The following is a 25,173-nucleotide window of genomic DNA, read 5'->3' on the forward strand; positions in this document are numbered from 1 at the left end:
CCCAGGCAGGCAGCCCAAACTCAGAATCACAAACTGTCCCTCCCACCTTTCCTTCTTTTTAGAATTCAGATATTATCTCAGGAGTCTTCTAAATGCTTTATTTGAGATATAATTCACATATGTATCATAAAATCAACTATGTTAAGTGAATAATTTTTTAGTAAATTTAGTAAATGGTTATACAATCATCAGTAACAGTTCCCTCAACGCAAAACGACTCCTAGTATCCACTGGCAGGTGGTCTCCATTCCCAACTGCAGCCTCCAGCAACCAACCAATAATCTACTTTCTGTAGTTTTTACTTTTTAGGAAATTTCACATAAATGGAATCACAGAATATGTGGTATTTTCCATCTGTCTTCCTCCATTTTATGTTTCTGATATTGTAGCTTGTACCAGCTCATTCCTTTTCCTATCTGAGTAGTGTTCCATTGTATGGATCTACCAGTGTGTTTATCCACTCACTGGTTGATGATAATTTGGTGTATTTCCATTTGGGGGCTATTATGAACAATGTTTCTATAAACATTAGTTTACAAGTTTTCTGTAGACATATTTTCTCGATTTTCATGTGTATTTTCCTAGGTACCTAGGGTCTTATGGTAAATTTGTATTTAACTTTTTAAGAAACTGCTAAACTGTTATCCAAAGGGGCTGCACCAATTTCTCCACATCTTTACCAACATTTGTCATTGCCTATCCTTTGTGTTACAGCTATTTTGGTACTGTTATTTGGTACAGTTATTCTGCATGGGAAGTGGCATCTCAGTTTTAATTTGCACTTCCCTAATGACTAAGGATGTTGAACATCTTTTTGTATTTATTGGCCACTTGTGGATCTTCCTTGGAGAGATATCTATTCAAATCCTTTGCACTATTACTTGGATTGTCTTCTTGTTAAAGAGCTCTTTGTATACTCTGAACACCAATCTTTTATCAATATGATTTATAAATGTTCTTTTCCAGTCTGGCTTGCATTCTCATTTCCTTAACAGTGGCTTGTAACACACAAGTTTTTAATTTTGATGGAGCCTAACATCAATTTTACCTTTTAGATTGTGCTTTTGGTGTTGTATACAAGAAATCTTTGACAAAGAGAGTTTTTATCATGAAAGGTGTCACACTTTGTCAAATGCTTTCCCTCTGCCTTTTGAAATGACTCGTGTCTTTTGTCCTTCCATCTGTTAATATGGTGGAATACATTCATTGGCTTTCTGGTATTAAATCTCACCTGGCCATGAACCTAAGCCTTTCTAAATGTCATTGGATTTGTTGAAGATTTTTGTATCTATATTCATAAGGGATACTGGTCTGTAGTAGTGTTTGTGATGCTTTTGTCTGGCTTTTGTATCAGGATAATAGGGGGCTCATAACATAGAACAAGTAAGTATTCCCTCCTCTTCCATTTTCTGAGTCTCTGAAAGATTGGCATTATTTCTTCTTTATATGTTTGATTGCATTCACCAGTGAAGCTATCTGGCCCTGGGGTTTATTTTCATGAGAGAAGTCTAGTTTCCAGCCTAATCTCTCCACTTGTTATAGATCTAATGAAATTTTCTATTTCTTCTTGACAAAGTGTTGATTTGTGTCTTAAGATTTGTCCATTTCACTTGAGTTGTCCATGTGTTGACATAAAGTTGTTCACAGCATTTCCTTACCGTTCTTTTAATTTCTATAAAATTGGTAGTTATGTGACCTCTTTGATTCTTGATGTTGGTAATTTGTGTCTTCTCTTTCTTCCTTGGTCAGTGTAGCTAAAGGTATGCCAAACTTGATCTTTTCAAAGACCCAACAATTGCTTTCATTGATTTTTCTGTACTATTTTTGTTTTCTATTTCACTGATTTCCATACTAATCTTTATTATTTCTTTCCTTCTGTTTGCTTTGGATTTATTCTTGCTCTTCTTTTTCTAGTTCTTTTAAGGTGGAAGCTTAGACTTTGATTTGAGATCTTTTTAATATAAGTATTCACAGCTATAAATTTCCCTCCAAGCACTGTTTAGCTGCATCCCATATATTTTGATATTATGTTGTGATTAACTTATTAGGAAGTGATATCCAAATTTTTTTTTTTTTACAAACACCTCTTTAATCATCCACTTACTATCGTTTTTGCAAAAGTCCAACTTCCAGGAAGATAACAACGAATTTAATATAAAAGGTTGTTAGTTAACTAATTCAAGCTCTGTACTTCAGATTCTAAGAAGTAACACTGAGCATATTAAGATCTATCTATGCATACAGTCCAGTAATCAGGCCAATGTGAGCTATGTGGAAAATAAACATGGATGCATTTGGTATTAAGCCACTGCCTACACACACACCCATGTCATCATTCAGACGGTTTGAAGACTGAGTTCCATCCTCTTAAAGACAAATAAGAATTCTGTGAAACACACAGCTAAGTGGTTATTTAGAGAAATTCCAAGTGTACATGGCAAATGAATTGTGATAAAATACTATTCTTTTGTTCCTATAATAGTTTCTTTTAATTAATAAGCACCTTTCAAAGTTATAAAATGACATCAATTCATTTTCCAAAGTTAAATCAATGTGTGAGAGCATGAGAGAGCATCCTGCAGGTGAAAATCATTTTGGCACAAGGTACTTCCGTGTCCTGCAAGTTTTCTGTTTTGTTTTAAAACTATTACTGAGTATCCTTTCAGGAATAGAAGTAGTCTAAAATGACTTGAGTTCTGTTTCTGATGAAGCTCTCAACATCATTTGAATACTGAAGCCTGAGGGTTGTTTTCCATCAGAAAGTCATACCTAAATGGGCAACAGCAGACAGGGGTCACCTGGCTGAGGTCCGAGGTAGAACTAACACAGCCTGGCTCATGAATGGGCAAACACAGGAATGCCATGTGCTGATATCTGAACAATCTCATAAGCACATTCACAGAACTCCAAACACAACAACTTTAATCATTTCCCCAGTTCCAAAGTCTTTTAAGACTTGTATATTGACATAAAAATTAATCTGAAGGCTTAAAACAGGAAGATTTAAGTCAAAATCATTAGAAACATGAAAGCATTTTCTAACCATCCCTGAGATACAGCCTTGGAAATATTAAAATAACAAAAACTCCATGATTTTTAAATACTCCCTAAGATCCAAGATGGTAGGTCTCAAACTTGAGTATGCACAAAATTAGGGGTAGGGAAGGAGTTCTTCTAAGATTGCAGTTTCCTGAGTGTCAACTTTAGTTTGTGTGAAGCCTAGGAATCTGTATTTCTAATAACCCTCACACAGATGATCATGTAGCTGACTCTCATGCTGCACTCAAAGACACTAGCCTAAGATGGGTTAGCAGAAACAATTTCTCGGTCTTACCGACCACTCTTAAAGACCACCCATTTCTGATGATTACCAAAATTAACATGTAATCGATTCCTATTTCTTAGCTCTTTAACCCCTTTCTACTCCAGAATAATAACTTAATGGTGAGTTACAAGCACAATGTCAGACACTGAGGAAAAAAGCTACAGAACCTCACCTTTTAAATACATAATCTTAATATAAGTAAATGAATCTTCTATAAAGGCTTATTTAGGCTCATGACAGACCATTAAAAGTGTGTTAACTGTTGATAAGGCAAGGAAAATAAAAGCATGAAAGGAATGGGGACTAATGTGTAAGAGAAAATGGTCACGTCAGCCAACATTTCATTACAGTACACGGTACCTGCTTAGCCAACAGCTCCAACAGGCAACCTGGAGCTAGGCAGCTGCCCTTTTCTCTGCAATCCTGGTCACCAATGTGTGGTGCTAAAGTGAAAGGGAGAAATTAGACCCTCAGTGGCCTTCCCAGGAACCACTCAGAGAAAGAATTCCCATGTTGAAAAATGAAGTGCTCTTAGCTGCCACAGCAAACCCCACCATCAAACACACTCTTCATTGACAGTCATGTAGGACCAACTCCTGAGGCTGTAAATCCAGCATGGTCACTTGGGATACAGATTTGACACTTCTGTCTGTGAACATTTTCCTGGGGCCTCCTGACCACCCACAATAGGAGTGTAACTGAGACAGTAGTTACGCAACAGATCTTTGTGCAAAGAGAGCAGTTCTCTCACTGCTCTTCCTTCCAGGAAGCAGCCAGGGGGTAGGGGTGGGGGGTAGGGGTTGGGCAGCAGGGTCCTTGGGGGCAGGTGGACATCCTGACCTCTGAGGTTTGAGTGTCACCTCAGTGTTCGGCAGACTGGATACAATCACTTTACCAGGGACTACACTTGCCACTGGCCCTCAGGCCCAGGCTGCTCCCTGGACTTTACGGATGCCATGAGGGGTGACGGGTGACAACCCCAAAACTCAACTGGTCTGTGACACCAATCACGATGTTATGAACATGCTGTGCAGCAGGCAGTCAAAGAGGCCCTGGTGGAGGCCAGAACAGTGGAGATGCCTCCTGACTCTAGCGTGGGCCTCCGCCCAAGCCCTCAGCTTCACAGGCACTCTGCAGGCACTCAGGAGCTGGCAGACAGCCTGAAGTGGAGAGCCATTGAAAGACAGACTCAGGTGAACCTGAGATGAATCTGCTCAGAGTGTCTCTTCTAATGCTTAAAGGTATCCTAGGCACTGTATGAATTAGCTTACTCCTTTTTGCAATAATGTACTTTCATATACTTCCCTTTTGGGGGGATTTTCTGCTCAAAGTCACTCAAACCAGAACTTTTTCAAAACGATACTCTGGACAGTACCCAGGGAACTAGGTATGACTTTACCATCTGAAAAAATTCATGACATAAGATTCTTAAAATCTTGTCTTTAAAGATCATAAAAAGTAAATAAATCAACAGAAAATTATATTAACATGATCCTGAAATAAGATGCTTAATAAAGGTATGACAATTTACTTAAGTACAAAGGAATTTTGGTAATATGGTTAGCTATAAAAGGAACTTAATTTTCTTGGAAAAATTAACAGTCAGCTTAGAACAATGGCTTCAAATAAATTTTGAAAAACTTCTAATTTACCTTCAGTTCAGTGCTGAATGAGCATATAAACTATTAAGTTAAACCTAGGATGCTCAGTATAAGGAAAACATTAAAATACCTTGGTATACAAAAGTCCCATCTTAATAGTGTCTTTCCTCAAAATACTTAAAATGTCTTGAAATCCAGTAAATCCTACAATATCACATCAGAAAAGTGAAGCTGGTAAAGTTGGTCTTTTCTCCAAAGAAGGTAGAGATAAGAATACAGAGCAACCGTTAAGATGGGTGTCTTAAAAAAAAAAAAGATGGGTGTCTAGCCAAAAATCATGCCTTCACCCATTTCAGCTTGAAATTGTAAGTAGAACTGTTTTTAAACAGGAAACAAATTACAACAATTTTAGAATATTTTAAATTATGAAGACACAGAAACTGCAGAAAAGGTTTTGGGTTTTTCTGATATTAATGGTACACAATTTGAAACTTAACCTTGCACTTCATGATAAACTATAAGGTGCACGTAAACCCTGAGAAGCAGCAGGTATGACAACACAACCAGGCAAGTCCTGACCACAGCCAAATGGATCCTGCTGGAACGTGGAACACAAGTTTGTCCTGCTCTCTCACAGAAAGCCCCTCACTGGAGGAGGCTGGGCAGAAACAGCCCTGGTGGATTCCAGCGTATTAACGGTCTGTTGGCCAATGGTCGGCTGGGAGGATTTTGACTGTAAACTGAGAATATGCTACAATTTACATTTTACTTTGTTTTCTCTTTCTAAAAGCTACACCACACCACTCTTTGGTGTCACAGACAACTAAAATGCTTAAATGGCAGTTGTAAGCTCCTCCATGGAGCACAGTGTAGCAGGGAGAACACCGGTTAGGAATAAACACCTTCATCAGCTTCATGTTCATCAGCCAAAGTAATTGTTGGTATAAGGCACCTCACTAAACCAGATGAGCAGTGGGAAGACTTCGATGTAGTAATACGTAGAACAGACACGAGCTTATTGCTATCTGAATTACGTTGCTAGTTTAAATGTAGTATAGACTGTCACTTATTCTGAGGCATTTTTGCAAAAACAAGTTACTCTTTCCTAAGTGCTTTTAAAAAACAGGAGATAATAATATTATTCTGGATAAACAAGTTAGAAGTTCAGAGATATTAAAAAAAATAATCATGCAAAGAAAGAAACTGAGCACAGAGATGTTTTAAAATAGAGAACAGAGACCAGACTCCAAATACCTGCCCAGGGCTAATTCTACCAGGCCTTGTGAATTTATCCTGCAAAGTCCAGCTGCTGCACCGGACAGTGCCCCCCAAAATCCCAAGTCGTAACCACCATATAACTCACGTACTGGTGAAATTTAACCACACAACAGTGAACACAAGTTTTAGGAGCCATTTCAGTGAGGTGCCTCTCTGAGGTGGCAGTATACCATATCAATTTACATTATCTGGAAAGAAACAGCAATCTTCCACAGGACTCTTAAAACTTCACTATTAAGGATGGAGAATTTTCAAGGGCAAAATAACTATGTATACCTATTTTGTTCCATAAAAGATTTTAGGTAGCTTATGAAATTATTTGTATAGTATTCACATTTACAAAATATCCTAGAGGCAAATGTACATTTTTGCTACTATCTGAAGAGTATTAAAGCTGAATTAGGTTAGAATTGACTTGTTTACAGGTTATAATAAAGACTTGCAACATAGCAACATTTGTAATTCCATTCTTAAGAAGTTTAATTAAACCCTCACCTCCTTTAGAGGAAGGCAGCCTGCTATCTTCACTTTCTCAGCAGGACAAAATCCTGCTCTTGGTGTCCACACCCTCGACACTTTCCCAGGCGCCCCACTGAAGAACACAAGCAATGGCACCGTTACGCGCCAGCTGCCAGCTACCATTCTCGGACAATTTGATGGTTATTTCTTTTGAGCACACATGAAAATAAAATGAAATTCGGTTGCAGTTTAAATAAAGCAGCTGGCTTTACCTGAGTGTGGGACCAATGTTAAATAGTCATACCAGAAATTAATTAAAGATGGGACATCAAATACTAAGGTGAAATTAATACCTGCAAACAACCCCGCCCCCTCAAACCATAATCAACTTTTAAAACTTTTCCAAAGAGGGACTGATTTCAGATTATATTAGAGAAAAAGCAACATTGGTGATTAAAGACACAGTGCATCAAGGCCTCACTTGGGGTGGGAGTGAGGACAGTGGTCATTACTCTCCTATTACACACAACGGCTACGTTTCATTGGGCATAACTGTACTGTTTTAAAGATACGACTTCCCTCTTAGGCAGCAAAACATTCTGAAAGTAGACTATTTAAATTACTCCAAATCAGGCCACTGGCTGACACTGCCAACTCTAGCACCATGTTTTACGAAAGCACTAAGGAGGCAGTTCAGTGTTCATGACCCCTACGACAATGTGAGAACATTAGCAAAACACAGATGCAGACCTTTATTCATGAAGGTTATCTTCATAGTCTCCTTCTTAGTCACAATAAAATGGAAAATGTAGAACATCCCACTGACCTTTCAACGGTGCTTTTTACAACAATTTTTACATATGCTGGGAGATGCTACTGTTCTGAAAAAATATAAAAATGGAAATCTTCCCGATTGACATTATATAAGTGAAACTGTATCAAACTAAAAGATCTCAAAGATCATAAAATCAAAGCAAATCATGGCAAGGCCTGAAATGACAGAGCTGCTGTCTGTGTAAGGCCCTGACACCCAATGAAATCCCAGCACGAAGGTGACTCGCTCCCTCTGCATCAGGCTCAGGTCTGCATCACGCGAACATCCAGCATCACTGGATCCACTCATCTTTTGAGTGAGTAGGGCAGGATTCTCCCCAAATACAGATGAGGAAAAGAAGTTAGAAAGGCTAAACAATTTGCCTGAGATCATACTGATAGGAAGTGGGCAACCAGAACTCAGAGATTTGGCTCTTCTTTCAATGCTCTCTTTAGTACACTAAATTTATCCATCCCTTTTAAATAAAAATAGAAAATTAGTATTGTTTTTAAAATAATTAGTCTATCAAAAATAATGCTCTGCCAATAAGATTTCTTTTCCATTGTAAGCTTAACAGTAAGAAAGCCCAACTAAATTTTAACACGGTGCTGTGGATTAAATTGCATTACCCCAAAATTCACCTGTTGGTATCCTAACCCCTGGCAACTCAGAATGTGACTGTATTTGGAGATAATGGCCTTTAAAGAAGCGGTTAAGGTTAAATGAGGTGGTTATAGCGGGCCCTAATCCAGTGTAACTGATGTTCTTACAAGAAGAGATCACGGCAGACACACACAGAGGGAACACCATGTGAAGTTGGAGGTAGGACAGCTGTCTGCAAGCCAAGGAGAAAGGCCTCAGGAGAAACCATCCTGCTGACACCTTAACCATGGAGTTTCACCTTCTAGACCTGAGCAAGAATAAATGTCTATTGTTTAAGCCCCACAGTCTGTGGTGTTTGTTACGGCAGCCTGAGCTGACGGACACATATAATATGTAAAGCAGTATCAGAAAACAATCCTTCAGTGGTCTACCACATGTAATTTGATCAGAGCATGACCCTTTTTAAAAAACATAACTACCAAATTTTAAAAAAGGGCCAGTGACAACGGCTGAGACATTTGTTTTCGTTTACTTGTTTGTCTTACAAATGCATGTGAATTAAGGAGACGGCTGGTAACAGGTGTTAGTTTCCTGTGCTCTGTGTGATCTCTCCCCCACAAACTGCTCAGAGGCAGTAATTCTAGTTGTAGGACAATGCAGACTGTGGACTCCATCCCTTCAGACATGTTTTTCAGTCCTTAACATACTGCTCTCTTCTGCTGGCTGGACTGCTCTGAAAATGACCACAATCTTGTCCTTCTCCTGTGACAAATCAGATTTGGGATAAATTAAGACAAGTGCAGTGGTTAAAACTACTTGGCCACGGTATTACAGGGCAACTCGAAGCAACACTTTGCTCAAATCAGGTCCCCCGTAAATAACAGACATGCACACACACACACACACACAGAGTAAACACAGTCCACACAAAGTACAACTCTTGGGAAAAAAGCCACAGTCACCAGGGACTACTCTCCTCTCGTTTTTCTAGTGGGAATGCACAGTGCACAAGAAGTCGTGTTCAGATTTCTTACAAATCCTTTAGGAGACAAATCTAAGGCAAAAGCTTTAAAGCAACTTTCACAATCTGTATCAGAAGACAATTCAGAATGCTGAATTTCAATCTTCAGTTGTTAACTGTTCATATCAATGTCAAGGTTTTTAAAAGGTTTTGGTCTTCCTTCTGTCCCTTTCACATCATAATCTGCTTTGGTTCCAACATGAAGACACAGAATTTAAAGTTACGTGTAATGTGCCAATCCTATGAAAAGGATTTTTAGGTAGTTCACATGGTACTTCAAGCTCTAATGTTCCCCCAGAGCATGAATTTTCAAAGCATAAGTTGAAAGTAATGAAAGAGGATGGAGATAAAGCGGAAGCAGGAACACGCCCACAGTATACATGGCAGCCTACTCACCTACTGTTAATAGCCAACGTAAAAAAGAAATGCATGGAAAGGGCCCACGCCTCTGTGTCACCATTGCGAGAGCTGACAGGGGTCAATGCGCTACCTGGTCCAGTGCCCTCACATAAAAATTAAGCAGAAAGAATGCAATGTCATTTTTAGGCAAAATGATGTGCCAAGGCAGTACCCGAAGACCATCTGCCACTGAGTTACCAAAACCTACGAGTTTTAGGGCCCATACAGGGGCAGAGACTATCCTAGAATGTCTGGAGAAACAGTTTACAGACTCACCTAATTTTCCGAAATTCAGCAGCCTAAAAACTTAAACACACACACACACACACACACGTATATTAATGACATAAGACAATTACTGTGAAAACTAGGAAGGAGCATAAGAAGTCTAGGTTTTATAAGAATATTAACTTAATGACATGTTTAAAGTGTCTGAAATATAAAATAGTATCTACATTCTTGTGATGGAAATTATTTAAATATTTCCAGTACAATTTCTCTCCAAATAAAAGATATTTATTTTTATACCTTTTATTAGCTATATTTATTATAACTTTGGGTTACAATTCTCACTATAAAGAGACAGATTTCTACATTCTAGTGACTTAATATAAAACCTTTTATTATGCAACTTGGAAATAAAATACTTTTTGCTATCAATGTACAAAATAAGGTTACAAAAAATTATCCATAGAAATTACTGGACCATAGACTATTCAAATCAAATCACCCCACTTTAGTAATTTAATTCTGAGGCGTGAACACAGCAGCTTGGAGCCTGGGCACAGGCATTGAAGGTCTGAGTCCTGATGGCCTCTGTAATCCTGGACAAGGTACTCAACCCTCACTCCTTTTACAACAGCACAACATGGAAAAACGTCATGCCTTCCTCACAGTATTAAGAATTAAATGAAGGGACTTCCCTGGCAGTTCAGTAGTTAAGACTCTGCGCTTCCACTGCAGGGGGCATGGGTTCGATCCCTGGTTGGGGAACTAAGATCCCGCATGCCACATGGCATGGTCAAAAAACAAAAAAACAGAAGGTGTTTGGCAAGGTACTTACTAAGCACTTTTGCTAGTGCTTTATTAGTGTCAAATGCTTTATTATCACAGAGCTGTGACTGTACCAAGTGAAGAAACAATGGAAAGCAAGCCCATCCCTGCAATTCTCCAATAGTGGCGACTGCTCTAGACCTAGTTCTTCAGTTTACAAACAGCAGTCAGCAACCGCCAACCTTTCGACTAAGCTTGCTTTGTTATTTTGGGGGAAAATATTTCCTGAGCTGTACCTTCGATACTGCAATGAGTGATTTACCTTCAGGAAGAAGACTGTAAGATCTCGCCCAGGGTGAACACGTGTGCTTCCAGGTTCATCTTCTCCCAACACCTGTCTGCGACTCCTCCCACCAGAGTCTGAGAGGTGGTCCTGAATCCCCTTGGCCAGGGCCTCAGCAGTAGTCATTGCAGCTGCCATGCCAAGCCTCCCCAGCCACTGGCCGCAACAAAAGTGACCTGTCCCGTCCTAGCTTTAACCACGGATCCTTGGGCCAAACAGGGAAACATAAAAAATGAATCTAATTAAGGGCAGGCATACCATAAACTCTACTTTTCCCTCTCACTGATAAAATTATCCAGGAAGATAAAATATAGAGTACATATAGTTCCAGTATTACCTACATGTCTTTGTCCTTACTACTGGAAAAAAAAAAAAAGGAGATTTTTTCACTGCAGAATTTCACTAGTTGGTATTTAAGTATTAATAAAAGCAATATATAATTATAGCAAGAAAAGATGTGAAAGTATAAAACACACATTATTTAATTCTATTTAAAACAATTCTTTTAAGTTTAAAATTTTATGATAAATTGAAATTTCTCATTAATTGCTAATCACAAACTTTCATATTTTGGACTATATAATATATTGGGGCTACTGATTATTGCTCCCTTTCTTTACAGGTACTATTAATTATCATTCAAATAAAAATTCTATTTCTTTCTGTTCCTATATATATCTGACATTTACATTTGGTGAAAAGAGGGAAAAAAGGTCTCTTAAAATCTTCAAGTAAAACTTCAAAAACTTTTTCAGAAGCACGTTTAACACATCACAGTTTGCTCATAAGCACAAAATTTACAGTCAAAAGTTGCACATAAAGGGTTTATTTTAAATGTTTTAAGGATAGGATAGAGTTACATCATAATTATAAAAATTACTTACAGAATGAACAGATTTATATTGTTTATACTTCTAAATGCAGAGAACAGGGAACTGTCTACACATTGTATAAAATAAAATTAAAATTAAAAATGAATTCAAGCTTGAAAGATGAGGTCATTTACCTAATATTAAAATGCGAACACGAAGACCTCTGAACTATACACATTCGTTCGAACTGCACTAATGATGGAAAATACAAAAAGCGCAGCATTTCCAAGGAACCACAGACATTTTGACCATAATTATTTTGTTACAATAATTCCTGTTTTGTCTTTGGAGAACTGTCTTTTTTTTTTTTTTTTAAGACAATCAGCTTCAAGAATGTCTTCAGGCACTACAATTTGTGACAATCAAAACAGTCTTCTAATGGGTCCACAGCGTTCAGAGATTCAAGCCCAATGCACTTCAGGGTTTGGCACGTAAAACAATAATAGAAATGAAATCTGGTTTAGAAGCAACTGTGATTGTTTTAAGAATGCACAGTCCCTTCAAATGCTGCATGACATACACAACTGGAAAATCACCTTCTGTTGGCACTACATTTGCTTCACCAGTGCATCTTTATCCTACAACCACTGAAACAGCACAGTTAAGCAAATATACAGAAACTGAAACCAAATAAAAACAAAGATAGAAAACAAAAAACCTAAATATATTTAACATGCAATTTTAGTTAGTTACATTGAACATTCTACTTAGAATAGAGCATGCAAAAAAGGATGGTCTGCTTTTAAGGTTTTCCTTTGAAGCTTTACATGGCAGCCAGACATCACGCACGCACACACACACGACACAATAATACTATAGCAGGTCAATGAGAAAGGCCAATACATTTTATACAGAGATTCATGTCTTGTGTTGTCACAAGTCCCATGATAATTTTGGAAATTAATGTTGTATTCCTAGAACAAGGAACCAACATTCCGATACCAGGAAAATGCAAGCAATGCATGCAGATCTGAAACATGAGCCTAGACGAAGCCTGAAATACTCGGCTGGGGAGCAGAGTTAGTCATGGCATCAGGAAGTGTGGTTTAAGCCACCAAAAGAAAAAAGAATGGGAAAAAAAAAGGAAAAAACAACAACAAAAAGACCCCTTCCCCTTCCTTCAACCCTAAAGGCAATAAATGGAACAATGATTAAAATAATGATGATAATAAATCACGTCACATTCATCTAGAGAGATCACGTGGTATTAAAAGTTGCTAAAGGTACTTGCAGAAAAACCACAATGCAAGTCATTAAGTAATGCCAGAAATGTTTCAACTCAACTGACCCAACCCTCAGGATACCTCCAAAGGACTTTGTTTTTCAGTCTGAAGTCACTGTGTCCTGTTCATGCAGTGCACGCTGGACAACACACTCTCTGGGCCACATGTGTCCACTTGGGCACAGGGAGCTGGGCTCAACCTTGAGATTCACATGCAGGAACTCTTACAAGAGCCTCCAGGAGAACAGATGACAGATCTGTAGCATGACACTTGTTTCAAGCACAGGAGGAACATCTAAGACCTGGGTACCCACTGCATGGAGCAGCTCACCCCTGGCTGCCCTCAGTGAGGCACTGGGCACGCTGGAGAGAACTGGGGTGCTGTATTTACATGGTGTGCGAGGTTACCACCCACCAGCACAACAAGGCACAGCCTTCCTGAAGGCAAAAATGGGCATCACACAAACCATGCAGAGCGCGGCCTTGAAACTACAGAATCTCTTAACATCAAGAACAGCCATGACAGACGTCACACAGACCTGGTGTTTGACTGAGATTCATATGCATTTAAGCTTTCTGCCCAAATCAGAGGTAAGATTTTCAATCTCCACAAGACTGGTTTCACATATCATCTTTCTCCTAGCTTTCAAACTGCCAGGGATCATCCAAAACAAAGTGATAGACTGATGTTCTGCTGCTAAATGAACCACTTTTGCAGTTCTATTTTAGTTAAAACAACCTTGCAGGAAAGGATTCAATGGCTAAGGGCTGCTATCAGTCACACCCACAAGCCAGTGCAGGTGACTGACCCTGATGTGGCAGGATCCACCAAATGGAATGAATCCACATCAACAGCATACCATGAGTAAGAACATACAGCACCACAAGAGGTGTCAGGAATTTAAGCTGTTATTTGTCTAGACATTCTTCGAGGGGAAAAGCCAAGGGGGAAAAGCCTTCTGACCATAATCATATATCAGTAATAACAGTAATAAAAATAAAGGTATCCCAGAGAACTTGTTAAAAGGCAACAATGTCATTCTTAAACTTACATTTCTAATATAAAAGCACTACGTTCTTCCAGGAACTTGCCAAATACACATAAACCGCTGATATACTGTTGCCTTTTAAATCCGTGTACTAAAATTCCAGATTACTAATTTGTACAAATAACGGACCAAATGTGCCATCCAAAATACACCTGGCATTACACTATGTGGACCAAGTACCTGGGCTTTGCTTAAAAAGAAGTATTTATGATAAAAAATGTAAACAAATAATATACAAAGCTTAGAATTAAAGGCAGCCTTTTACCCAGATTTCTAACTGTTTTGTAAAATTGTAATGTGGGTCATTAAATGTTCACAGGTGATTCATATTTGAATTTACAGTTTAAAGCCTCCAGACTGAAATGGTACTCTGAACTTGACTTTCAAAATAAGCTGAATGTCCCGATGTGCTTCCTGTGCCCAAATTTAATTTTAAATAAACAGCAGTAATACAATGAATACACTAAATACAAATGGCTTGGGTCAGCACTCCTGTTAAACTGGAGAAAATTATGTAACCCCCACTCCAACCCACAAAGAAAGGACTGCCCACGAAGTGTGTGTGTGTGTGTGTGTGTGTGTGTGTGTGTGTGTGTGCGCGCGCGCGCGCACGTGCACACAGATCTATGTGTATGTATATATACATTATATATGTATACACACAGATATAGATAGATAGGTAGATATAGATACATATATATCTCAAAAAAAGGCAATAACAAAAATACCAAACTATGCTTGCATTGTGGCAGCAGAATAACAGTGTTAAGCGTGAAGGGGAAAGTGGATAAGATCTACTACAGTTTTAAATGACTATGATACTAGCTTAACTTTTACCAGACTTGCCTGTAACTCCCTTCCAAACAGACAGACTTCTTTTAAGAGGAAGGAGTTCCTTACACAAAATGCTTTGTGTTCACATAAATCTGTACTATTCAGAACAAAACCAGTTCTGCTGGCAGAGATTGTGGGTTCGCAGGGACATTTAAGCTTTCATTAAACTGGAAAGCAATCAAGTCTTTATGTCTACAAATTATACATTTAAGAGTTCCACAAATTTGGCAAAGTTCGTGATGACATCTAGGATGTTTTCACCAAATCGTAGACATAAATATGGAAATCATCATCAAACTTGATGAAATAGACAGACGGTTTGGCTTCTACTTGATGAATGACCATGCCAGTCCTTTTAGAGCCATCTTCTTTGGCATATTCCACTTGTTTGCCTACCAGGCTGTCCACAACTTCTCCTGGTTCCCTTTCTGCTGGAGGTGAATCATCTGTATTTAAAAGGGGGAAAAAAGAGAATTTAGAGTCAATTTTTAGATACACACCAACTCACATATCTATTTTAATAATTAAAAAAAATTTTTTTTAATATCCTGAATTCACCTTGATTTTCTAGACCAAGAGTCAGCAAACTTTTCCTTCAAAGGCCAGACAATACATATGTTAGGCCTGAAGCCATACGGTCTCTGTACCAACTACTCAGCTGTATTGTTGTCATATGAGAGCAGCCACAGATGATATATAAATGAATGGTGTGGTTGTGTGCCAATAAAACTTTATTTACAAAAACAGTGTGCTGATCCCCAAGAGCTAGACATGTAAATGATTTTGAAAATCATAACCAGAAATTTCTTTGGCTTATATTTAGTTATAGCTATAATTACCTAAAGAGGGATGGACTAAAAGAAGGAAAGGGTCAAGAAAAAAACTAAATACAGTTGACCCTTGAACAACAGGGGTTTGAACTGCATGGGTCCGCTTATACAGGGATTTTTTCCAATAGTAAATACAGTTAGTTGAATCCACAGATGCAGAGGAACTGCAGATACGAAGGGCTGCCCATAAGTCATATGCAGATTTTCAACTGCGCGGAGGATCAGTCTCCCCAACCCCCAAGCTGTTCAAGAATCAACTGTAATTATACAACTTCTTTCTTTTTTAAAAAAATTTTATTGAAGTATAGTTGATTTACAATGTTATGTTCTATAGCTTCTTAAAAATAAGGCTGTTTTCCTTTGAAATAATTTCAAAGCAGATAATACCTACTAGGATTACTGAGAATGTGCCTAAATGCCTAAGTATTCCTGTCTTATCCTGTGAATCCTTAAAGCTTTTTTCCCCTCAACTTCATTTCATCACACATGGTCCTCTTAACCCAGTTTCAAAATAAAAGAGATTTCCTGTGCTATAAAAATAGGTGCTAAGTGAACTCCATCCTCAGACCAATTACAACTGAATCTCAGAGGATGGCTGAGGCACCTGTACTTTTTGAGAAACCCCCAAGAAAATCTGAGTGTTGGAAAACACTGCCCGCCCTATGACCTAGCAAGAACTCTGTAAATTCTAGGAATACACATAAAATGAGAACAAACCATCACTGCCAACAATAAAGAAACAAAGTACAAAAAAGGGTAGCCAGGGGATGGAGCTAGGCAGTTACAATTCTATTTTAAGAAACCCCTAACAGGTCCTGAATAACTCAAGCTCTTATCCATGTAGTAACAGAGAGCCTTCAAGTAGGACAACCAGGTATCCTGGTTTGCCCAAGACAGTCAGTGCTTATGCCTGTAGTCCTGACACAATGGTTAGCAGTGCACCTTTTTATTTTCACATGTATCCTGGTTTGGATCATATCATGTATCTGTATTAACAGTAGTTTGCCTCTTTGATTATAATAAATTCTCTCATTGAATGGCATAATCTGAAACCTGCTATTCTGATCTCACACAACACAAACAAACCACCTGAGCATAGTGTTATCAGTTCTTTAAAAAAAGGAAGTAAAGAGGAAATCTAAGCTGAACTCTTCTTCAACAGTGCTCTTCCGTCAAGCAGCAACATCATACCACACCACACTTTTGTGGCACCTCATGTGTACAAAGAAATTACGAACACATGATCGCCATACGTTTTACAGTAACCATAAGTGAAGAAGCCAAGGACTCAGAGGCCACTGCAGAGCTCTTTGTATCAGAACATCACAACAGCAAGTAACAGCAAATAAACTTCCATACCACTCGAAAGAAAGGAGGAGTGAGAGGATAAAGACGTGGTTGGTACAGGCAATGATTTAATCTGCAAATGACCTCATACTTTCTATTATCAAGTCAACAGTACTTGCTTTGGACATTTCTCTACAAAAAAAGTTTAAAACTTCATATAGGTTGGAGGAAATGTTTTTATGGTATGCTCTCATATTTAAATTCCCGCCTATATAACACTTTCCATTACACATTTATAACAAATATACACGCACTTAAAACAAAAAAGATTAAGAAGGCAGAAGTCAGGGCCAGATGAGCACATGAGTAGATTCAATGAGTGGCTTGTTCACAGGAAGAACTTAAAAAAAAAAGGAACAGAGATGGTGTTACATTGCTAATATATCCAGTGTCTGTCAGTCAGCCATATCTGCCTAGGGCCAAGAATTCATGTGTTTGAGGAAAAGCTATTGAGTAGTTTAAAGAAAAAAAAAAAAAGGCTTACGCAAAAGTGAAATTAAGAAAATAATTTTATTCACAATAGCATCAAAAAGAATAAAATACTTAGGACTATAAGAAGTGCAAAAACGTATACTCAGAAAACTACAAAACGTTGATAGAAATGGAAAAAACTCAATAAATGAAAAAACATCCCATGCGCATGGGTCAATGGCTTAACTTAAGATGGCAATACGCTCCCGCCAAACTGATCTAGAGATTCAACACAATACCTAACAGAATCCCAGCTGACTTTTTTGCAGAAATTGACAAGCTGATTCTAAAATTCATACGAAATTGCAAAGAACAGCCAAAACAATTCTGAAAAAGGAGGATTCACACTTCTTGATTTTAAAACTTATTATGAAGCAGTGTAATCAAGTGTGACACTGGCATAACTATAGACATATGGACAAATGGAATAGAACTCAAAGTCCAGAAATATCTTCATACCTCCATAGTCAAGTAATTTTTACCAAGGGTGCCAAAACCATTCAGTAGGAAAAAGAACAGTCTTTTCAAAAAGTGGTTTTCAGACAACTGGATTGCCACATGCAAAACAAAGAAGTTGGACATGACACATCATAAACAAATATTGACTCAAAATGTATCAAAGATCCAAGTAAGACCTACATGTAAGAGCTAAAACTGTAAGACTCTTAGAAGAAAACATAGGGGCAAATCTTCATAACCTTTGATTTGGCAAGGGTTTATTAGATATGACACCAAAAGCATGAGCAATAAAAGGAAAACTAGAAAAATAGGATTTCATCAAAATTAAAAACTTTTGTACTTCAAAGAATACTTTTAAGAAACTGAAAAGACAACTCAGAGAATAAGAGAAAGTATCTGCAAGTCACATATCTGACAAGAGACTTATACCTATACTATTGACTGTTACGACTCAATAACAGAAAGACAATGCAATTGAAAAACAGGCAAAGGATGTGAATAGATATTTCTCCAACAAGACACACAAATGGCCAATAACACACGAAAAGATACTTGACATCTTTAGTCATCAAAAAAAATGAAAACCAAAACCACAATGAGATACCATTTCACTACCACTAGGATGGCTAAAATCAAAAAGTCAAGTAACAAGTGTTGGTAAGGATGTGGAGAAATCAGAACCCTCACACACTGTTGGTGAGAATCTAAAATGATGCAACCACTTTGAAAATCAGTCTGGCAGTTGCCTAAATGATTCAACCAGAGTGATCACTATGCCTCATCAATTCCATTCCAAGGCATATACCCAAGAAAACTGAAAACAAATGTCCACTCAGAAACTTGTACACAATTCTTCATAATAACCAAAAAGAAGCAAAAAAATCCAAATATCCATCAACAGATGAATGAATAAACAAAATACAGTATATCCATACAATCGAGTTGTATTTGGTTATTAAAAGAAATGAAATACAGACACACGCTACAACATGGATGAGCCTTGAAAACATAAGCTGAGTGAAAGAAGCTAGTCACAAAGGACCCCACATTATATACACCATTCATATCAAAGTCCAAAGTCCAGAACAGGGAAAGTAAATTATTCTTGGCAAAAGGGTAAAAATTTCACAACCTATGCTTTGTGCATGACTAAAAGAATAATCACTTAACCCTAATAATTAAAATTTTTAAATGTATCTGCACAAGAGTTAATCAAATATCTTGCTCTAAAGATATTTATCAAATTATTTTTGAATTATCAAAAATAAAAGTTGTCAATCTATACTTACTAGAATCGGGCATAATGCGAAGGTCGCCTTCTTTATAATCATCTAAGAGCTGGTACATGTACAAGACAGGATCTTTTTCATAGGTGATGTAAAACCATGTGTTCATTATAGGGGCGCGTGCTAAGACCATTCCCCTCCACTCGTCTTTAGAGCCATCCTCGGTCTCAAACATGTGTTCCACTGCTTTGCCAATCATTGTGTCGGCTAGGTGTGCATCACTGATTCGAGATGTTGCTGGGGACAAAAAAAGCAAACAATGGTTTACGTGAAAGAATCTGCTTTTTTCTTTTTTTTCTGAATTCATCTGTTCTTGGTACTGTACCTAATTAAAACTTTTAGTTTATTCAAGGTATAAAGTGTTTTTTTGTTATTGTTTAATCGATAATTATTTTAAATTATGAGATAGAATTAGACTTACAGAAGAGTCCCAAAAATAATATTGTTCCCATATACCCTTTACCCACCTTGCCTTTTAAATATCTTATATAACCATTGACCATTTATGAAAACCAAGGTATTAACCTATTCAAGGCATAGGTTTTTACTCTTGCCCCTACAATCTATTTTTTACAATAATCAGAGTGATATTTGTGGCCGTTATACCAGATTGTGTTGGTCATTTGCTTAAAATACTCCAGCACTTTCCTTTCATAATTTGAATAACGAACTGCTTCTCCAGATCCACAGCACATTGGCCATCATCCCCTGGCAGCCCTCTGCCCTCCTGCTCGTCACATACTGCTTGACTGCCTTACACCTCAGCAGCATGGGCATCTTTTCCTGGGATACCCTTGGGCTGACTACGACCCCCACATCCTCAGGGGCTGGCTCTTCCTGAGCAGATGTCCTCCCAGAGGCTTTCCAGGACCACCCGGTGAAAACAGCCCCAACAATCAGTCACCTAACCGAGCTTGATTTCTTAAAGACATTTACCACTCTCTGCAGTTATCTTGTTTTACATGTTTGTTTACTTGCTTTTAGACTGCACAGTGATGAAAGCAAAGGCCTTTCCCATCTTGTTTCCAATACTGTGATCACAGGGGTTCAACATTTGTTGTATAAATTATTTCAGAGGAAAGCAGGTTGTTCTAGATGGCCTGTGTGATTAGGAACACAGGCCTCCCTACTGGTGTATCAACAGCCCTCTGCAGCCCTGCTCTACATTAAAGACATAGGTGAAAAATTACAAGTTTCATTTTCTTTTTTAATATTGGGAAAATTATGGAGGAACCTACTGATTTTAAGATTTATCCATTCCTCACATTTTAGACAATTATCTTTAAAAAAAAATTAGCACTTCTTACTCATGAGTCCTATTTTTGTCAAAGTTCAAAGGAACAAAGATTAGAATTTCTTGGTAAAGATACTGCTATCCAATTTTATCAGAAGGACACTGTAAACACATACGGTAGTTTTCTTTGCTTAAGTATGCAATAATTACCCAAAATAACATAGAATTCCCCACTGTGCATGACACTATAGCAAAATCCCACTAGTTTTCTTCATACCAGAAGTTATCAAACTTTCTCATCTTAGGACTCCTTTACATTCTTAAAAGTTTTTGAGCATTTGTTTATATGGATGATAAATATCAGTACCAACTATTTTAGAAATTATAAATGACATATCTAAAAATATGTTAAAATACCTACAGAAACACATTTTTAATGAAAAATATTTTCTAACAAAAAATTAGTAAGAAATGTCTAGCTTTAAAAATGGACAGCTAGGGGCTTCCCTGGTGCCGCAGTGGTTGAGAGTCCGCCTGCCGATGCAGGGGACACGGGTGCGTGCCCCGGTCCGGGAAGATCCCACATGCCGTGGAGCGGCTGGGCCCAAGAGCCATGGCCGCTGGGCCTGCGCATCTGGAGCCTGTGCTCCACAACGGGAGAGGCCACAGCAGTGAGAGGCCCGCGTACCACCAAAAAAAAAAAAAAAAAAAAAAAAAAGACAGCTAGAATCTCATATCTGTTTCAGCATTCAATCTGTTGTATGTACTTTTAGTTGGTGTATAAAATCACAAAGATATGCTGTTGAAAAAATATTTTATTAGTGTTCAGATAATTCTAGGTATTCTTCTATGATACCACATCAAAACTCAACAAGTGGTAGCTTTCCTTAAAGGTTAATTGCAATGTAGAATCTGAAATCATTATCAATAAACTTCTGTCACACTATTAAATTAAAATTCATTTGTCTCCAGAATACATAAAGAACGCCTACAACTCTACAACAAACAAAACAAAAAAATCAAGTGACCTGATCAAAAAAGTGGGCAAAGGACTTGAACAGACATTTCTGCAAAAATGACATACGAACGGGCAAAAAGCATATGAAAGATTCTTAACATCACTAATCATCAAAGAAATGCAAATCAAAACCAACAGAAAATAACAAATTATTGGTGAGGATGCGGAGAAATTGGAACCCTCGGGCACTGTTGGTGGGACTGTAAAATGTTAACAAACACTATGGAAAATATTACGTATGTAGGCTCCTCAGATAATTAAACACAAAATTACCATATGATTCAGAATTCCTGGTTAAATACTCAAAAGAACTGAAAGAAGGGCTCAAAGAGATATTTGTATACCCATGTTCACAGCAGCAGTATTCACAACAGCCAAAAGGCAGAAGGAACCCAAGTGTCCAATCATGGATGAATGGGGAAAAAAATGTGGTATACACATGCAATGGAATATTATTCAGCCTTAGAAAGAAAGGAAATCCTATCACATGCTACAACATGGATGAATCTTGAGGACATTCTGCTAAGGGAAAGAATCTAGTCACAAAAAGACAAATACTACATGATTCTACTTATGATGTATCTAAAGTAATCAAATTCATAGAAACAGGATGGTGGGTGCCAGGGGCCAGTGGGAGGCAGAAAAGAGTAGCTGTTGTTTTAATGGGGAAAGAATTACAGACTTGCAAAATGAAAAATTTCTGGAAACCTATTCCATAACAATGTGAATATACTTAATGCCTCTGAACTGTATACTTAAAAATAATTATGGTAGTAAATTTAATGTTTTGTGTTTTTACCACAACATAAAAAATCTGTCGGTCTTTGAATGGATCTTTCACCAATATATGATTTGGTAACATCATGCATTGCTCATATAGAAAATATTGTATTCACTGAGTTATGCAGATCTTCCAAATAGTGGGAAACTCCAGTGTATAACTGTGAAAGGATGAGAGTGAAAAAGGCAAATTATATCTTAAGATTTTTATGAAAATTAATTTTGACCTAATAAGCCTCCTGAATTGGCCTCTGGAAACCTCAAGGGTCCTCAGACTACACTTTGGGAACTGGTACTCTGTGACATCACATGCTTTTGGATTGACTGACTTACTTTTCTCTCCACCTTTAGCTTAAGGAAAACAAAACTGTAACTTTAATGTACTGCCTTAAGCAAATTAGGAAAGACCATTTTCTTCCTACATGAAACATAAATGAAGTCCAAATAAATTTTCAGACTAAAGTATCACAGGGAATACCACAGTTAACTCTTAATTAAATTAGGCATGTAACATATTGCTGCTTTGCACACAGGCCTTTGGATTTCCTTTTTTAAATTGCTTTTCTGTTTACAAAAGCAATCCATATCTACTGTTGGAAACAGAGATGGCCCAGAAGTAGAAAGAAAAACATTAAGAAACCCTTAAATCCCATCACCAGAGATACTCATATATCTTCAGATATTTTGGTTTAGTCAAATCACTTTTTTATCAAGATAAAAGGTTTCTTCTGTCCTATGATGACATCAGAGCTAACACAGGTCATGTGGCAGAATGCAGTAAATTTCAAGTAAGCTAGCAGCCTTGCCCTTGAAGGGGTCAGAAACTAAAATTCTGGGTCAGAAAAAGAATGTATGATAATTACTGAGCACAAATAATTGATATAAAGGTGTGGATAATACTTTTTAAGCCCTGAAGGGAAGATTCTTCAATGTTAATTTCTAATGTGGAAAATGGACTGATGTCAAGATCAGGAGAAAAGAGGATGTGCTTCACGAGGAAGAATGTGTTCAGCTGAACTTAGACTAAAATGCCAAAGATTTACTATTACATAATTAGTTACCTTTGGTTAAAAATACAAATTTAAAGAAAGATTTCTGTGAAAGCTGAACTATATTTATACAAGATGAATAAAGACAGTGTTTGCTATCTAAAGCAAGGATTAAAAAAATAACTTGCTGCTCTGGCAAAGTTAACTTGATGAGGAAGCATGTGTTCCAGGAACACAATGGCAAAAACAAAGGGGGAAAGGGGGGCTAGGTAAGCGTCTTCCCTTGACAATTTGATCCCAAATTTCTATCCTTCAAGTGCAGATCTGCTGAGGCTTTATTTGTACATATATAGGCTTCTACGGACAATTCCAAAAGCATAAACCAGATTCAAGCAATAGCAGCATCACTGTAATAATAATAAGAAAACATTTCAAAGTAAATACTCTGAAGAAAGTAACAACTTGGGTGTATTCCATTGATCTTAAGAATAAAATCATATTTTATTTTATTCTTAAAAATAAAACCAGTCATTATTATTTAACTGACACCTTATGCCTTAAGGAACCTAAGGTATGCAAGGCAAAACTGATTTGTATGACATTAAAAAAGCCATTCATTTCCCACAAACCTTGTACAAACGAACCCCAAAAATGTTGTAACAGAGTTCACATGTTTTGGTTGCTTAAATTTTGGCTGAAGGTACAATTATCACTTATATAATAATACACAATGATAAAAATTCACTTCACATAAAGATCCTAAAATAAATACATGAAATTTTTCTGAGCTATTATAATCTGATGAAATGAGCACATTGAATATTTGAGCTAATGAGAAATACTCTTACTCACCAGAGTCCAGATAAACTGAGCAAAATGTGGGAAATAATCATATTAGAAATTATTAGACTGTCGAATTCTTGGGGAACAATTTTATACGTCTTTATATCCTTCACAGTTCCTTGAACTTTGGTTTTAGAACATTTGCTGAGCAGTTTTTGTGGTTTTAGGTGACTGATTTAAATGTGTATCAGAAGTACTTATGCTCCAATTAAAAAAAATACCAGTAATGCTAATAATCAAAAAGCATCCATTTCAATAATCATTTTTAAAGCATATAATGCACAAACAGTAAAGAGAACTTACCAACTCTATCAGGGAGGACTTCAAGCGCAGAAACTCTTTCATCTTTATTAAGTTCTAGTCCATAAACACAGTCAAATCCATCGTATTTTATAAGATACAAAGAAGGATTTACAGGCACCTGGTCCAGAACGGTTCCTTTCCACTGGGTGATGGGGCCATTCCCCTCTTTCCACCCATGCTGAATCCTGCAGCCTACGATGTTCCGCCGGGGCTGGGAAACAGGTTTGCTCGGCCCCACACTGCTCCGATGTTTTCTGTATTCACACATATACACACGTAAGGTATCATCTCAAAAGTATGCACTCCTACCAACACAACTACTGCTAGCTAGCATGCTCCCATCACAGATGATCCGGGTCCTATGCTAGCTAATGTTGCCACACTCGGGGTTCAGGTGGCTACAGGCAGCCATCTCCCAGTCCCACAGCCGTGCAGTGGTGGCTCACAGGTGGGGCCTGTCTCTAGCAATAGAAGCTTCTTGTGCACCCTAACTGTGGACACGCAGAAAAACACAACTAGTCAATAGCAACTTAGCCTTAAAATTAAGTATCAGTTTTTCAGCTTTCTGAGTTTCCTTTAATTCAATCAACTCACAATTATCCAAATTAATCAAAGAAAGACAAGGGCTGACTACATGAAATAACCACACATGCATATGGCTTTATAAAATAGAAATCCATTTCTCATTAAAAAGAAACTCAATTTCACCCATTCTAATGCCCACATAATTTTGTCCTCACTGGCTTAAGCAATAAGAATAAACTAGACATTTAACTTTTTCTTAAACTGGAGTCCAGGCT

At 37.6% G+C, this 25,173-nt stretch overlaps 1 protein-coding gene across 3 annotated transcripts in view; it reads right to left on the minus strand.

Moving 5' to 3' along the window:
- Nucleotides 1-11,646: 11,646 nt before the first annotated feature.
- Nucleotides 11,647-25,173, minus strand: part of SPIN1 (spindlin 1) — a 65,211-nt gene continuing 51,684 nt past the window's right edge. For all 3 annotated transcript variants that reach the window (XM_033429605.2, XM_004270597.4, XM_012533341.3), the window contains 3 exons: nucleotides 24,374-24,627; nucleotides 19,210-19,443; nucleotides 11,647-15,259 (listed from right to left, as the gene is read on the minus strand). In XM_033429605.2, the coding sequence (XP_033285496.1) occupies nucleotides 15,060-15,259; nucleotides 19,210-19,443; nucleotides 24,374-24,627 (688 nt within the window). In that variant the 3' untranslated portion in view covers nucleotides 11,647-15,059. The remainder of the gene's footprint in view (nucleotides 15,260-19,209; nucleotides 19,444-24,373; nucleotides 24,628-25,173) is intronic.

This window comes from Orcinus orca, chromosome 6 (assembly GCF_937001465.1).
Source record: "Orcinus orca chromosome 6, mOrcOrc1.1, whole genome shotgun sequence".
Taxonomy (NCBI): domain Eukaryota; kingdom Metazoa; phylum Chordata; class Mammalia; order Artiodactyla; family Delphinidae; genus Orcinus; species Orcinus orca.